Source organism: Aquarana catesbeiana, linkage group LG12, assembly GCF_042186555.1.
Source record: "Aquarana catesbeiana isolate 2022-GZ linkage group LG12, ASM4218655v1, whole genome shotgun sequence".
NCBI classification, from domain to species: Eukaryota; Metazoa; Chordata; class Amphibia; order Anura; family Ranidae; genus Aquarana; species Aquarana catesbeiana.
Genome location: NC_133335.1, coordinates 80860484 through 80877876, shown reverse-complemented (window position 1 = coordinate 80877876; position 17393 = coordinate 80860484). Strand labels below are relative to the sequence as shown.

The window sequence follows — 17393 nt, the reverse complement described above, 5'->3', positions numbered from 1 at the left end:
CCTCCTGGAAGATTTACTTGGGCATCACTACATTCAGTGAGCTTCATACAGGTATATATTTACCTATGAATAGTTTATATTGCTGTTAGAATTTTTTTCCCTTAACTGTTTATAGTTGGCTTAGAAGTCAAACTCAAATTCCCCACGGTAGCTTCCAGTTAAACATTCTCTGGTAATATTTAAAATTAGGATAAGAACAAGGGTTACAGGTTGCACAACCACCGGTCTGCATCCAAAGACAACACATTTTTGGATCTGCGTTAATCGCTAGATGACAGCCTGTACTTTGACTTTAAAATAAAAAATTTTTTTGGATGTAACACTCTGATTTACTTTTATAAAACACATATACGTCAGGTGGATTTTGTAACATAATTGCACCACACCTTTGCCTCCAGCATTGTTACCTGGCAGAACATTTCAAAATGATCATGAGAAGCTTTGAATATTTATATTTCAACTCCTCCTTTCTCTCTGTGGATTCTCATCACGCTGCCTTATGTCATCAAAAATGTTTGGCTATGTCTTAGCTGCTCAAATGTACTAATGTTCTGGTATTGAAATCCACATAATACGGTGATTAAACATAAAAAAAAAACAACAGAGCAAGTTAGGACAGGAGAAGGGAATTTATCCACCAACTGAAGAGCAACCCAAGTAAAGGACTTGACATATATGTAGAAGATGCACAGTGGGCATTTGTGAAGCAGATTGCACTCACACATGAAGACTGACTCCCTTTGAACCTGCAATGGAGGATAATCCAGATTTGAACACAACTGGTAAACAACCAGAAGATGAGTCAACTGTCAAAGAGGAGAAAGACCAAAATGACTGGAAAAAAGGAAGTCGTCTACTCTCTGGTTTGGTGGGCTCCAATGTCTTTCTCTTCAGCTGTGCTTTGCTAACTTGTGTGTTCACTGAGGATATTGACATTTTTGAAAGAGACTTTCTCATATTTATAACTATCATGATGGCCATCTGTATTTTGTGGATGCTTTTCCAAATGTTCTTCACCTGGAAGAACAAAGATGCAGTTCTCTATAAGGATTGCCAGGCAGGTCCAATATGGATGAGAGGTCAGTTAATTCCTCCTGCTAGTCAACATTTACAGCTGATGTTATTGTTGCTTTGCTTTCCTTTAATCATTTTTAAAGTATCTAAAGTTTTTAATTCTGTGTTCAAATACTGCATCTATAATTTATAACTTGGCCTATGTTTTAATATATGTATTTCTGTTATCCTGTGTACTAAGGCCAAGCTGTATCTTTTAGCTGTAGAGGTGTAGCTCCTAGAATTATGGAAATTTGATATGTAAACACCACTTAACCCATTTTCATTATATTTATTAGCTTATTTTAAAGTAAAAGTAAAAAATATGCTGGCTTTAGATACATTTTGGATAAAGTAGGGAAAAGGTTAGAAGCTCTGACATGTCTTATTGCTGTAAGCGTCCCCACGGCCACGGGGGGGGGGAGATTCATCCTCTCTGTTTGTCTTCATGGCTATCACTGCCTCCAGGGCTGAAAGTAAAAGGAAATCCAAAATTTGTTGTAATTAGAACAGGAATAGCAAGAAACTTTTTTTAAATGAGACAATTGTTCTAGAGAATACTGTCTAATGGAGAATTTCCCTTATGATGGCGAGATCTCTGCTCACCTGCGACAGAAAGAGAAGAGAACTCACCCCACAGAGACAATAACTGCAATACAAATCCCATTTTATTAAAAACTAAATATATATAAAACTCACCTCCATTATTGTTGTCACCAGCCAACAGTTGGCACTAACTATAAAAGATTAGACTACAAGCGTAATTAAAGGCTAAGTTCTCCTTTTAGAAAGAATAAATGCACATATTTTGCATTTAGTATTTTTTTTTCCTACAGGAGCCTGCAAAGCCTAAGTAGATTACAGTTGCAATGTAAGCTTCTGCACACGCTTCCTCCAGCTTTCTTGCCCATACCTCTGAACGGGCATTCTGTTTGAAAGCTGGAGGAAGTGTGTGTCAATGGACTATGAGGGTGCTCATCAGCTCCCTCGCAGTCATTGAGGACCACAATCAATCTGCGCAGTTTCAGTTGGGACTTGTAGTTTCTTCATTCACAGACTGCTGTGAATGAATAACGCCACTGTGCAGGTGGACCACCGCACAGACACACCAATTTTAAAATATGACAGCGACTGCAGGGGCAAGGATCCCTGCCCACTGTTACAAGGGGAAGGGGTGAGTGGATCACAAGCTGGATCATGTTATTTGTTACATCCTAAATAATGGGTGTAACATGTTCCAAAGGTGAACTTTTTCCCACAAATAGAGCTTTCTTTTGGTGGTATTTGATCACCTTTTGCGGTTTTTATTTTTTGCGCTTTAAACAAAAAAATAGCGACAATTTTGAAAAAAACTCATTATTTTTTACTTTTGTTATAGTAAATATCCCCAAAAATATATAAAAAAAAACATTTTTTTCCCCTCACTTTAGGCCGATACGTATTCTTCTACATATTTTTGGTAAAAAAAAAAAAAATCGCAATAAGTGTTTATTGATTGGTTTGCGCAAAAGTTATAGCGTCTACAAAATAGGGGATAGTTTTATGGCATTTTTATTGATAATTTTTTTTTTTTTTACTAGTAATGGCGTTGATCAGCGATTTTTATCATGACTGTGACATTATGGCGGACATGTCGGACAATTTTGGCGCGATTTTGGGACCATTCACATTTATACAGCGATCAGTGCGATTAAAAATGCTTTGCTTACTGTGTAAATGTGACTGGCAGTGAAGGGGTTAACCACTAGGTGGCACTGTAGGGGTTAAGTGTGTCCTAGGTAGTGATTCTAACAGCGGGGGGAGGGGCTGTGTGTGACACTACACTGATCACCACTCCCGATTACAGGGAGCGGTGATCAGTGAGAGTGTCATTAGGCAGAACGGGGAGATGCTTGTTTACATTAGCATCCCCCCATTCTTCCTCACCGTGAGACGATCGCGAGTATCCCTGTGTACATCGAGTCCGCGGGACCCGCGATCACGGTCACGGAGCTCCCGGCAGGCGCGCTCATGCACCCGCAAGCCGCCTCTTAAAGGGCAACGTACAGGTAAATTAATCTATATATATATATATATATATATATATATGTATATGTGTGTGAGGCGGTCGGGAAGCGGTTAAAGGATAAGTTCACCTTTGGTAACATTTTACATCTTCTCCCAACACCCATTGTCACCATTTTAAAAGAAAACAGCCATGCAGGGCTCCACCTATACTGCTGCGTCATTCATTCACAGAGATCTGTGAAGGAATGAACTACACCTACCGACAGGCTTTGCAGCTGACGACTTGTAGCTCTCAATGAACTACCAGGGTGCTGTTGAGCGCTCTAGTTTATTGATTCTTCCAGTCATTCAGTAACTGCCTGTCTGTAAGAGGTATGAGCAGACAGATACCCTGACAATCTGCAGGACCCTGAGATTGTACCTGTGATCTGCTAATTGTGGATTCAAAGCTTTACAGGCCCCTAAAAAACATTAAATGCACATTTTTTTACCTGAAAATTTTTTGTTTTTTTTAAGAAACATGAACTTATCCTTTAAGTTTAGTTTATTAGGAAAATGCCCTTTGCATTGGTGGTGGTCAGTGGGAAGAATGCTGCCCTTACAGTGGTGGTCATAATACCACCCCTACAGACATGCCACTAGCTCTGCCAATTGGTGTTGGACCTGGAACTATGCAGGCACACCATTATATGGGAAATCAGTTAGCAACAGCTCATGAAACCCCTAACCATCTCTGAAGGAACCCTAGGGTTCCACAGAACCCTGGTTGAGAATGGCTGCTTTAAACAATAACTCTCACTACGAATAAAAACACATTCAGATTAGAACCTAATAAATAAAGCCCAACTATAACCAAAACATAGTTTTAGAATGTTGAGTTGTGGTCACTAGCACAGGAAGCGAAATCTCCCCAACATAGTCACAGAAGGCAATACAACCTTACAGAGGTTATAACCCTTTTTCAGTCCAAAGTTAAAATATTTATTTTGTCTGGAGGGCTATAGAGGTTGTTCCAAAACCCATTTTAAGGATGCTGTAATCAGCCTCTCTCAAGCTTCACAGAGCTGATTATGCAAAACAAGGGGATTCACTTAAATAATCTGCAATTTTTTTTTAGATCTAAAAATGTTAGCGATTTTCCATGTAATCCTATATCGTGGAAGACTCTTTTTATCCATACACTAACCTTTTCCCCTTTTTTAAAATGCCTTTAAAAGCAAGCAAATCTGCCAAAGACAGGATTCATAAGTTGTATGATTTTCCTTAAAGCGGAGTTTAAGGTGTGGACGTACGAAGTCCCGCTCATCTTCCCCTACTCTCTGCGGCCGGGCAATCATCTGGGACCTGTGACGTGTCCCAGATGATTGCCCAGAGGGAGGGGGGGAGAGGCGAAATGACTTCCGGCTCCACGGAGCCCAGGAAGGAAGTGGGAGTTGGAACCCTCTTTTTTGAGGGTTTCCGCTCCCCCCCCCCCAAACAAATGATATGACAAATGTGGCATGTCAGGAGGTCACCTCTTCCTTAAAGCGGAAGTTCCATTTTTGGGTGGAACTCCACTTTAAGACAAATAGATGTGCAATAGTATATTAAGGAGAATACAAAACGTGATCAGTGGTTTTCCTTATTTTTTTCATGTACAGTACAATATAAAAATACATGCATAATGATTTGAGATAATCAATTCCCAAAGGATATTTTAGCAGTTAATATTGTCTTGGTATTAAAACCTAGACCCTGAGGTGGTGGCTTCCCACTGTCCTAGCTTAAACTATAGTGTCTGCCAGTTATTGAAGGGATATTAAAGTTGTTGGATAGATGGAGAGGACTTCTTCTGTCACTAAGTGGACACATTGCATTAATAAAGACTGGAATTTTAGAAAAGCTTGTGACATTTTATTTAATCCTTTCCCCTCCTTTTGTCTTATTATCATAAGCAAGACATTAAGAAACTAGATAAAGTTCAATTGATTCATTTGGAAGGGGAAAAGAGCTAAAATAAATAAATAAAAAACTTGTGGGCAGCTAAGGCAGGCCTCGAACATTTGGTGGTATAATATCATGTTCTTTAATTAGGCTTTCATATGCATGGCTATTAGGTCATATTTTTTTCCTAGTGCAGTGAGAGGAGAAACTTACAGAAGTCCTGGCAGTGTTTTTTTTTTATATCAGCGGAAAAAAAAGGGAAATACCTGGTGCTAATAAAAAGTTCTTTATTCGTTTCGAGACAGATGACAGCACAAGGCTGTACGGACAGTCACAGGGTACACCGACCTTCATAAGTTGGTTTTCCAAAAAACATCATCCTGTGTACATTGGGAGCTGTGCAAAAGGTGCTATTCTGACCACGTGCGTTACCATGTCTGCTATTTCATCATGGACAGCAAGTTAGAACAAAGGGCAAACGTAAAATTCTGTGTGAAACTGGGCAAATCTGCCACAGAGATGTGTGACATAATTCTGCAAATTTACAGCAATGCTGCATTGAGTCGTTCAAGGTGTGTCTTGAATGGCACGTGTGCTTTTTCTCTGAGAATCATCATGCACAATTTGCTGAATGGTTTCAACATTTTCAGCGGTTGAGCTTGTTGAAGGTTTTCCTAATCTCTCGTCCTCTTCCTGTGATGATCTTCTGTTCTTGAAGCATGTGCGCCACTCAAAACACCTTGGATGACTCATTGCATTATCGCCATTTTCATCAGTGACATCATTGCTGTCCATGATGAAATAGCAGACGTGGTAACGCACTTGGTCAGAATAGCACCTGTTGCAAAGCTCTCAATGTACACAGGATAATGTCTTTCAGCGCACTGACTTATGAAGGTCGGTGCTCCCTGTGACTATGCGTGCAGCCTTGTGCTGCTATCTGTTGGTGTGTTACAAAACTATGGGGGCATAAGTGCGTGCTCGCTCCCGAGCCCTGCTCTATGTGTCCATAAGACAGAGCTGTGGCTTAGCCACGCCCCCACTCTCTCTTCATTGGTTTACCAGCTGTGATTGACAGCAATAGGAGCCAATGAGGAGAGAGAGACCCGGGACAACCAAGGCTCTTGCGCACATCACTGGATTGCGATCGGCTCAGGTGAGTAATGGGGGGGGTTATGGGGGGAGCAGCACATTGAAGGTTTTTTACCCTCATGCATAGAATGCATGAAGGTAAAAAACCTTCAGCCTTTACAACCACTCTAAGGTGCTAGACAATCACAAGCTAAATAGACGCAAGTTATACCCTCCATGTGGAGGAAATACAAGATTTAGCCTAGGTTCACACTGAATGTGGGTTAGAAATCAGTTGAACTCGCACAATTTCAAACCGGCAATGCAGTCCGACTTCAGGGGTGATTTGACAGACATCTGTGCGGGTTCATGCACAGATGCCTTTTCAAATCGCCCCCGAAGTCGCCAAAAGTAGTACATTAGCTACTTTTGGGAACCGCTGCGGCGTCACACCGATTCGGACAGTGCCATTGACATGTCAAATTGCATGCTAAGTCGGCCCAATGTGAAAAGTTGCTTAGTGCCTATGGATTATCACAATGGAGATCACAATTAGCACTGATCTGAGAAAGTTATATTTGACATTTATGAATAGGCCATACATTTCTGTTGAAAAATATATTATAGTGTTGAATAAGGGAGATATTAGATGTTTTAAATGTGGTTTGGTATATCCTGATTTAACTACTATCCTACAGTCATGGCCCAAAAATATTGGCACTTCTGCATTTCTGTCAGATAATTTACCACTTCACCTAGAGTTGTTGCAATTAGAAATGCTCATGTTTATTTCTTTTGTTTATTTTGGTATGACACAAAAAGGTGGCGAAACAAAAAGCCAAATCTGACACATTCCATGCAAAAACTCCAAAAATGGACTGGACAAAATTATTAGCACCATCTCAAAATTGTAAGAAATAATTAAATTCCACATTTGTGATGCTCCTGTAATTTGCAATTAACTCACCTGTATCAATTAACAGGTGCTGACAATATAGAAATCACACTGGCAACCAGTTAAAATGATGAAAAATTGACTCAACCTTTCTGTTGTGTTTCTGTGTGCCACACGGAGCATGAAGAAGAGAAAGAGCAGCACATAATTGTCTGAGGATTTAAGAACAAAAATTGTTGAAAAGCATGGACAGTCTCAAGATTACAAGTACCGTATTTATCGGCGTATAACACGCGCCGGCGTATAACACGCACCCCAAGTTTAGGTGGGAATTTTAAGGAAAAAAAAAAACTTTTAGGAGGGAAGTTGAAGGGAAAAAACTTACATTTAAATGCCCATCATTGCAGCCTTCTCAGTGCAGCCTTGCCCCAGTGCAGCCATGTCAGTGCAGCCTTGTTAGTGCAGCCTTGTCAGTGCAGCCTTCCCCAGTGCAGCCTCGTCAGTGCAGCCTTCCCCAGTGCAGCCTCGTCAGTGCAGCCTTCCCCAGTGCAGCCTCGTCAGTGCAGCCTGCCCCAGTGCAGCCTCGTCAGTGCAGCCTGCCCCAGTGCAGCCTCGTCAGTGCAGCCTGCCCCAGTGCAGCCTCGTCAGTGCAGCCTGCCCCAGTGCAGCCTCGTCAGTGCAGCCTGCCCCAGTGCAGCCTTGCCCCAGTGCAGCCTTGGATCCTGTGATCCCCTGCCATCCTGGGCTTCAAAATCGCCGACCGCGATTCGAAAATGGCGCCGCCGGTGCCGAAATACACAGAGCCGGTCCTCGGCTCTTCTCGGCGGCTCTCGTTCACTTTCGGCTCCACTCGTAGTCCCGCCCGGGATGGGCGTGACTGTGAGCGGAGCTATCCAAACCTAGCCGAGTACATTCGGCTAGGTTCGGGCGGCGCTCGAGTGAAGCCGAAAGTGGCCGAGAAGAGCCGAGGACCAGCTCTGTGTATTTCGGCGCCGGCGGCACCATTTTCAAATCGCGGTCAGCGATTTTGAAGATCTGACAGCTCGGGTTCGCAGGGGATCGGCGTATAACACGTACCCGCGATTTTCCCCTGATTTTAAGGGGAAAAAAGTGCGTGTTATACGCCGATAAATACGGTACATCTCAATAGTTCTTAATGTTTCTGTGTCCACTGTTCGCAACATGGTTAAGAAGTTTACAGTACACTATAGCTAATCTCCCTTACATGGACGAGAGAAAAATGTATCAGTTTGCCAAAACTTACCTGAGGAAGCCAAAATCCTTTTGGGAGAATGTTCTGTGGACAGACTAAACAAAATTACAGCTTTTTGGTAAAGTCCATCTTTCTACTGTTTTCAGAAAAAGAAACGAGGCCTTTGAAGAAAAGAATACAGTCCCTAAAGTCTAACTTTGTGGAGGTTCACTGATGTTTTGGGGTTGCTTTGCTGCTTCAGGCACTGAATGCCATGACTATGTGCATGGCATTATGAAATCTGAAGACTACCAAATATTTCTGGGGTCCAATGTAGGGCCCAGTGTCAGAAAGTTAGGTCTCTCTCAGAGGTAATGTGCCTTACAACAGGACAATTACCAAAGGCACACATCTAAAAGCACCTAGAAATGGTTTAAGACAAAAGCGCTGGAGAGTACTGAACTGGTCAGGAATGAGTCCAGATCTAAATCCCATAGAGCTGTGGAGAGCTCTCAAAACAGCAGTTGGGAAAAGGAACCCTTCCAATCCGAGACACCTGGAGCAGTTGGCGAAAGAAGAGTGGTCCAAAATTTCAGTAGGGAGGTGTAAGAAACTCAGTGGTTACAGGAAGCAATTGATTTCAGTTATTTTTTCCAAGGGGTGTGCTACCAAATATAAAATTTGGCTTTTCTTAATCATACATCACGGGACACAGAGCCAGAGCCATAGTAATTACTATGTGGGTTATAGGCTACCTTCAGGTGATGGACACTGGCACACCCTAAACAGGAAGTTGCCTCCCTATATAACCCCTCCCACTACTGGAAGTACCTCAGTTTTTTCGCCAGTGTCTAAGGTGTTGGTCACGAGTAAAGATGTGCTGTGCTGAGCTCCACTGGAGCAATCCTTGCTAGGGCTAGCTATGCAGCCGGATCCATTCAAAGTGTCTTTTCAGACCGAATTGAATGGTACCCGGGCCTCGTGGCGGAAGAAATGAGGTTTAGCCCGTATCGCTTCTCTTTTTAGAGAGCTGGACCCCGGAATCCAGTACTTTGGTGTTTTCAGCCAGAAAGTTTTTACTGGCAGGTGCCTTACAGGTCCAGGAGTGTGGGTTCCCCGGTTCCTGAAAGTTTTGTAACGGAGCACACCATGAGGGGTGAAGATTGGGTCTGTTGGTTTTACCACAGAAATCCCTGCGGCGGGAAAGGTAAGTGGAGGTTTCTAAGGAATTTTTTAATTTTCTTATGAAATGTCTCCTTTAAAAAAAGTAAAATGTTGTCATGCCTAAGAGTCACCAGTGGGGGCTGTATAGAGCACGTACCTTTTCATGCTTTCCACAAAGATAACACTGTGTCAGTAGAAGCAGCAGGCTTCCCTCCGGCGAGCAGCTCAACCCTCCGGTAAGATTGGGGGGATGTTTTTCCACTAAAAACCCCCCACCTGGGCAATACTCTCCCCCTCTCCCTGAATAGGGGGAAGCCAAAACGATCGGCGATGCCGCTCCGTTTTTTCTCCGCCTCTGCACGGCAGCTTGTCACAGGTCTCCTCCTCGCCACCCCCCCGACACACACACACGCCGATCCCGTCGGATAGGAGACCCACGCTTGCACTGGAAAACCCTCTTTTGAAAAGAGGGGGGGTGCGATGTGACAGAAGGGGCGGGGCTTAGCGCGGCATTGGTGTGCAGCAATGTCCAGCGCGGGAGTATATTTAAAAGCTCCATTTTTGCTGGCTGCAGATGTCAGAGGGACACAAGAGCAAAAAGGGGCATGTAAGAGGTTGGTGACACAGGCATTCCCTTGGCACATTTACTAAAAGCATCAGGCTAGGCGTTAATAGCAGCGGCAGTTGTTGGACTATTGCTCAAGCAGTGGAGGCAATTTCTTCTGGTAGTACCCCATATCAGCTCCCCCTTCTAATTCAGTCCTCAGTCACCTTAAACTATCCTTTAGACCTCAGACACGTCCCCTTGGTACCCCTTCAGACCCCATCTCAGAAAACTTAAACCTCCCTTCAGACCTCAAATGAGTCCACTTTAAACTCCCATGACCAGTCCCTCTTTAGACCTCAGATCAATCCTTCACACCCCCTCCACACCCCCTTCAGACCTCAGTACAGAACCTCAAACCACACTGAGAACGTCTATCCTGGACTTTTCTTGTGGCTCTGAGTCATTTACTCATTGATCCAGCTTTAAAGGACTGGAGAAACTAGAGGAGACTAATGTATGTACCTCTTAGAAGAGGAATTACTTGGCTCAAAGTCTTTCCAGAATAGTAGAGGGGACTGGTCAGTATGTACCTCTCAGGAGAGGAACTACAAGGCCCAGCAATTCCAATAGTACACAGTCACCTTGATCAGAAAAAATGTACTGAGGCCAAGAGAGGACCTGTGCCCTTTCAGCTTTCTCCAAGTGTCTTCCAGTGAAACTATACAGACTGGATCCTTAGGTAAGTTTCAGGCTGTCTGATACCCTCTCTGATGTAGGCCCCCGGCTCTGCCACAGCCTGGACCTTGATGAATAGCAAATTGAAACAGCAGAATTAATGTAGGTAGGGGATAGCCACACCCCACCTGAACAGGTGGAATCCCTTGTACAGAAAGACACTGCTGTTCTACAGCTCTGAATACTTATGTGCTCCTCAGCCATCATCTGGGCACACCTCCCCAGGGCTTGGATGCAGCACCATAAATATTCATGCCCATTTGACATGCTCCGCTCTTATGTTCCAGAACTTTCTGAAAGGCAGGGTAGAGAAATCAAACCTGCAGCCTGTGAAACCCATAACAACCAAAAGAAATCAACCACTGCTCCAATGACTACAGAGGAGCCTAAAAAGACCAAATGTATCTAACATTCTAGCAACTAGGGTTGCCACCTGTCTTGGATTAACCCAGACAGTCCGGGTTTTGAATCATGTGTCCGGGTTTCAGTCTGTTTGAAACCCAGACACATTATTTACACAGGACTGTGCCTCCCCAAGCTCCCTGTAGGCAGAGCATGCCTGGGTTCCTGTAACGACAGCAGCAGCTGCAACATTTGTTTGACAGCCAGCTTACTCTGTGCTCCGTTCTTTAGCTACTGTATGAGAAAATTGCCGCTCCGCCCCTTCCAGTGACAATCGCTGTCAATGTGCCAGTGCTGCCTACACCATGTGTGCAGTGACGGGTGAGCTTTGTGTCATCCCTATAGCTTATGATCTGTCATGCTGGTTGACTCCCTCACACCACAGCGCACTACATGTCAACACGCATGTTTTCATTTTAAATGGTTTAATGATTCATGAGAAATCAGATCCTTTTCTATTTTTCCAGATGTAACACAGTACAACCTGCAGAGGAATGCCACCTGTGTGCTGTGGTTCTCTGCATCACACTCTGTTCTCAAGTGCTTTGATCGCTGAAGAGCTATCCGTGTTCAGAGAGCATTTGAAAGATGGTATCACCTCCTTACCACCTGCTTTAACCACTGCAACCACAAGCATTGCAAGCAGTTGTGGGGCATTTACAGAGCACCCCATTCATTTGGATGGGTTGCACTTCACAAGGTACAACACCTGCCAAAAGTATCAGGGTGTGTGTGAGACTCTTACTTGCGATACAGCAATCTAAGCATATTTTAAGGGTACAAGAATGCTTTTGTTTTTTTAACCATGCCCTTTAACCCTTTCATGACTAAGCTTATTTTTGAAATGTGGTGTTTAAAAGTTAAAATCAGTATTTTTTGCTAGAAAATTACTTAGAGTTCCCAAACATTATATATATTTTTTTAGCAGAGAATCTAGAGAATAAAATGGCGATTGTTGCAATATTTTATATCACACGGTATTTGTGCAGCCGTGTTTTAAACGCAAATTTTTGGAAAAGGGACACTTTCATGAATTTTTAAAAATCCAAACAGTAAAGTTACCCCAATTTTTTTGTATAATGTGAAAGATGATGTCATGCCGAGTAAATAGATACCAAACATGTCACCCTTTATGAATGCACGCACTCGTGGAATGGCGACAAACTACGGTACCTATGAATTTCCATAGGCGACGCTTTAAATTTTTTTTACGGTTACCAGGTTTGAGTTACAGAGGAGGTCTAGGGCTAGAATTATTGCTCTCGCTCTGACGATCACGGCGATATCTCACATGTGTGATTTGAACACCGTTTACATATTCGGGCGCGACTACCGTATGTGTTTTCTTCGCTGCGCGAGCTCGCAGGGACGGGGGCGCTTTAAAAAAATGTTGTTTTTTTTTTAATTTTATTTTTTTTTATACTTGTAAATTGTGTTTAAAAAAAACATTTTTTATTTTTTTATTTTATTGCTGTCACAAGGAATGTAAACATCCCTTGTGACCCCCGATCCCTCCTTTGCACTTCACAGTATTCAGATCGCCGAAAATGGCGATTCTGAACACTGTATATTTTTTTAAAACTGGCGCCATTGGCAGCCGAGTAAACGGGAAGTGACGTCATGATGTCGCTTCCGTGTTTACATTGAGAAGGCTGGAACGAAGCCGCCCACAGCTTCGTTCCAGCCTGTCCCCAGCCGCCGAAGGTGGCCGATTGGACACCGGGCTTCCCGAAGGCACGGGAGGCCCGGTAAGAGCGGCGGGAGGCGGCGGGAGGGGGGGGGATGTCCCCTCCCGCTCCTCCGGTATAACAGCCGAGCGGCTTTTAGCCGCATCGGTTGTTATATACGGGTAGCCGATCGCCGGCTCGAAACAACGGTACCGGGAGGATGCCTACAGCTGCGGGTATCATCCCGGTATAACCCCGGAAAGCCAAGTATGCAGATGTGCGTACGGTCAGCGGGAAGGAGCCCCTCCTCCTGTTAACTCAATTTGGCCCCACCTACTGTTCGTCATGGCAAGCTTTGAGCACCGTATTACTGTCCTCTCTTTAACACACCCAAAAGTGTCCCAGGTCTTTTCCAATCCTACAGCGTATACTACAAAAAAAAAAATTTCCATGTGCCACTAAAGTGTTCGGGTTTGGCTTATAGAAAAGGTGGCAACCCTACTAGCTACCTATCTAGGAGTGTGCTACATATGCAAACATCAATATTGGCTGCAGTCTAGTTCTGACTTAGCCAAAACTTTTTTGGGGAATAGTTTAAACACCTGTCATTTTTTTATTTGTTTCCCCTTGAGGCGATTTCCTTTCCTTTCACTTCATGCCTTGGTGAGAACAACTCCATAGTGGCAGGAAGTGAAGGGAAATCTTCAATGGGGACATGTACAGTGAAAAACAGCTAATTATAGGTTCTACTGTATATTCCTCTTTATACAAATGAATGATTTTATTGCCATTGTGTCTATGTTAGAAAGGTTGCCCCTCATTTAAGGTACAGATCCTAATGTCAACAGAACAGGAAGTGAGAGAAAAATCTCTCACAGAAAAAACAGGGGTTCTAACCAAACCTGATTTTATTGTAAAACTAAACAAATAAGTTGTAGCTAGAGATACAATTGAAAATGCTTAATATGCCTCTTTTACCTTTAAGGGTTCAGTGGTGAGATGTTCCCTCAGGATTCTTTGCTCTGTACCATTGGCGGCTGGTGCTTAAATTTTTTTTTGGGGGGGGGGGGGGCACAAACAAACTGACACATTCTGCAAAAATACTGAAAATAAAACATCAATTGCAGCCACTGTGCCCATAAAATGCAGCCACTATGCCATCAATTGCAGCCACTGTACCCCATGAAATGCAGCCACTGTGTCATCAGCCACTGTGCCCATAAAATGCAGCCACTGTGCCCCATAAACTGCAGCCACTGAGCCCATCAAATGCAGCCACTGTGCTCATAAAATGCAGCCATTGTGCCCATAAAATGCAGCCACTATACATATAAAATGCAGCCACTGTGCCCATAAAATGCAGCCTCTGTGCCCATCATATACAGCCTCTATACCCATCGTATGCAGCCTGTGCCCATCATACAGCCTCTGTGCCCATCATATGCAGCCTGTGCCCATTATATGCAGCCTCTGTGCCCATTATATGCAGCCTCTGTGCCCATTATATGCAGCCTCTGTGCCCATCATATGCAGCCTCTGTGCCCATCATATGCAGCTTCTGTGCCCATCATTTGCAGCCTGTGCCCATCATATGCTGCTTTTGTGCCCATCATATGCAGCCTGTGCCCATCATATGCAGCCACTGTGACCCCCCCCTTCCCACTTGCCATCTGACTGGCACACACTTACCCCATCATGGTGGCAGGTCAGGCAGCAGGTCAGGCGATGGCTCCTGCATCCTCCATGGTTCTCTGTCCTCCCATGCGTCTCTTCTGCTAGGCGTCCTATTGGAGAGCCTGTTCCTTCAGCCAATCAGTTGACAGGTATTAGACTCGCGCCTCCTGATTGGCTGAGAGGCGGTTCAGTGTTAGAGAAGCGAATATTCATTTGCTTTTATAACACACCTGGGTGGACTGCGAGCACAATGCTCTGCGCTCGCAGTCCACCTTTTTTGAAGCCTATTAGAGCCTATGGTTCTAATCAGGTGCTTTAAAAAACACGTCCGCCGCTGTTATTCAGGCGCCCGGCGTCCGAAAAGGGTCCTGGCACCTGAGTAGGGGGTAGCGGCAGTGGCCATGGATAGATTCATACTATGCATGAATCTATCCATTATTCATAGGGGGGTGGCGTGACAGAGGGGGCGGCACCTGTGTGCCCTTAATGGACGCACCGCTACTGCTCTGTACACTAATTGCAGCAATTAGAAAGGGATCCCACTCCTTTTTTTGCATTTTGAACTAGAATGCAACAGCAGGTGTGAGGCTCGGTTCACACTGGCACGACTTCTGATCTGACTTTGCCCTGCGACTTCAGGTCTGACTTTAATGCAACTTCAACGAACGGGATCTGATTTTGATCCAACTTTGAGATGACTGAGACTTGTCCTTTGACCAATCGAAACAATTCCTTTGGTTCTGGTTAGGATTAAACCTCATGCCAAACTGATAAAAAAGAAAACGGCGTCAGGAGCCCCCCCATACCAGGTCCTTTGAGTCTGATATGGATCTTGAGGGGGAACCCCATGCCAAAACTGAATAAAAAAAAACTGCGTGGGGTCCCGTCTAAATCCATACCAAACCCTTATCCGAGCATGCGGCTAGCAGGTCAGGAAAGGGGGGGGGCGAGTGAGCGCCCTCCTTCCTGAACCATATCGGGTCACATGCCCTCAACATGGGGGAGTGGGTGCTTTGAGGCAGGGGGGCTCTACTCCCCCTGCCTTAAAGCACATTGTCCCTATGTTGATGGGGATAATGGCCTCTTCCCCACAACTCTGGCTGGTGGCTGTGGGGGTCTGCGGGCAGGGGGCATATCGGAATTTGGGGGCCCAGGGTGGGGCGGGATAGGATGGCCCCCTTTCTTAAAGAGGGCTTCCAGATTCTGATAAGCCCCCTACCCGCAGAACCCCACAACCACCAGCCAGGGTTGTGGGGAAGAGGCCCTCGTCCCCATCAACATAGAGACAAGGTGCTTTAGGGTGAGGGGGCAGAGCCCCCCTGTCCCAAAACACCCACCCCCCCATGTTGAGGGCATGTGGCCTGGTATGGTTCAGGAGGAGGGCGCTTGTTTGCCCCCCCCCCTTTCCTGACCTACCGGGCTGCATGCTTGGATAAAGGTGTGGTTTGGATTTTGGGGGGACCCACACCATTTTTATGGTGTGGGGTTTCCCCTCAAAATCCATACCAAGCTCTTTGGGATTTAGGGGGGCTCAAGTCATTTTTGGGGGGAATTTTACATTGCTAACATTGCATACACTTAATCGCAGAGCACAAGTTGCATGTCACATGTCAGATCAGTTAATATGGGGAAAGTTTTACACGACTTCCAAGTCGCAACAAAGTAGTGCAGGAACGACTTTTTCTAAGTCAGATCGAATTAAGATGGCGCTCATAGGGAAACACTGTTTTTTTATGTCATCGCACATGTGCTCTCATAGTCAGAGCGCATGTCGCACCAGTGTGAACCCGGGCCTAAAGCTACAGTTTGTAGTGGGAAAAAAAGAGACTCCAAAGTAGGTCAGCATGGATCCAGGAACAATGCAAAGGAGATCTTACTGCTTTACATAGCACTATAGGGAATTTTTTTTTTCATTTTGGATAGAGTAATAAAGGGAGGGTTATAACCGCTGTAAGGTTTATTTTTGCCATCTGTGTCCTATTGAGGAGATTTCCACTTTCTGTCCCATAGCCAAACAGGAAGTGAGAGGCAATCCCTGTAAATTAGGGGGATCTCTTGGGGACCCGTAACCAGTGTCCCCATTGGAAGATTTCCCCTCTATTACTCCTGAGGACAACCCACAATTTGGGATTTTCTTTTACTTTCACTTTCAATGCTAATGATTAACAGGACAAATAGAGAGGGTGAATCTTTGTAACAGGGGCACAAACAGCAATAAAAACTGACAGGTGTTCTAACCCATATTCACTGTGTCCAAAACTTAAAAAAAAAGGTTTTGCCTTTTAGTTATACAATAAATCCCTAAAACAAAAATACAGTTGTTACTTTTGCAATTAGCATTGGCTACTGTCAGTGTCTGTTGTGACAAGCTTCTTTTACTAATAGCCCATGGTAGGGAATAGTTATGAGCTGAACATACCTGGGTATTCGCCAAACTTTACTGATGTTAGTGTGCCGATTTTTGACCCCTTTGAGGTCAATGAGAGATACATCTTAGAAATCTGTAATGGCCATTTTTAAGACTAATAGGCTAGGGGTTGTCAAAAAAATGGCATGGTGGGTGGAGCACTACCCTTCAGGAACCTAATATGTGCAGTCTGGAGGAAAGACGGCAAAGGGGGAACTATGCTTGAAACTTTTAAGTACATCAAGGGGGTGAATAAGGTTCAGGAAGGCAGTATTTTCAGTATGAAACCAAGATCAAGAACGTGGACATGACCTCAAACCAGCAGGAGGAAAATTTTTTAAAATACACAGAAGGTATTATTTTATTTTACTTAAAGAGTAATTAAGGCTTGGAATAGACTTCCAGCAGACAGTAAGTCAGTCAACAATAAGTTTTTTTTTTTTTTTTTTTAATTTCAGTTACTTATATAGCGCCGTCAATTTACGCAGCGCTTTACATATACATTGTACATTCACATCAGTGCCTACCCTCAAGGAGCTTACAATCTAAGGTCCCTAAATTTCACATTCATACATACTAGGGACAATTTAGACAGGATCCAATTAACCTACCAGCATGTCTTTGGAGTGTGAGAGGAAACCGGAGTACCCGGAGGA

At 44.2% G+C, this 17393-nt stretch overlaps 1 protein-coding gene across 1 annotated transcript in view; it reads left to right on the top strand.

Annotated features, from left to right (window-relative positions):
• The first annotated feature begins 426 nt into the window (after positions 1-426).
• The window catches only part of LOC141114447 (proton channel OTOP2-like), a 113374-nt gene continuing 96407 nt past the window's right edge, over positions 427-17393 (top strand). Inside the window, exon 1 of the mRNA XM_073608122.1 lies at positions 427-1079. Within this exon, the coding sequence (XP_073464223.1) occupies positions 752-1079 (328 nt within the window). The 5' untranslated portion in view covers positions 427-751. The remainder of the gene's footprint in view (positions 1080-17393) is intronic.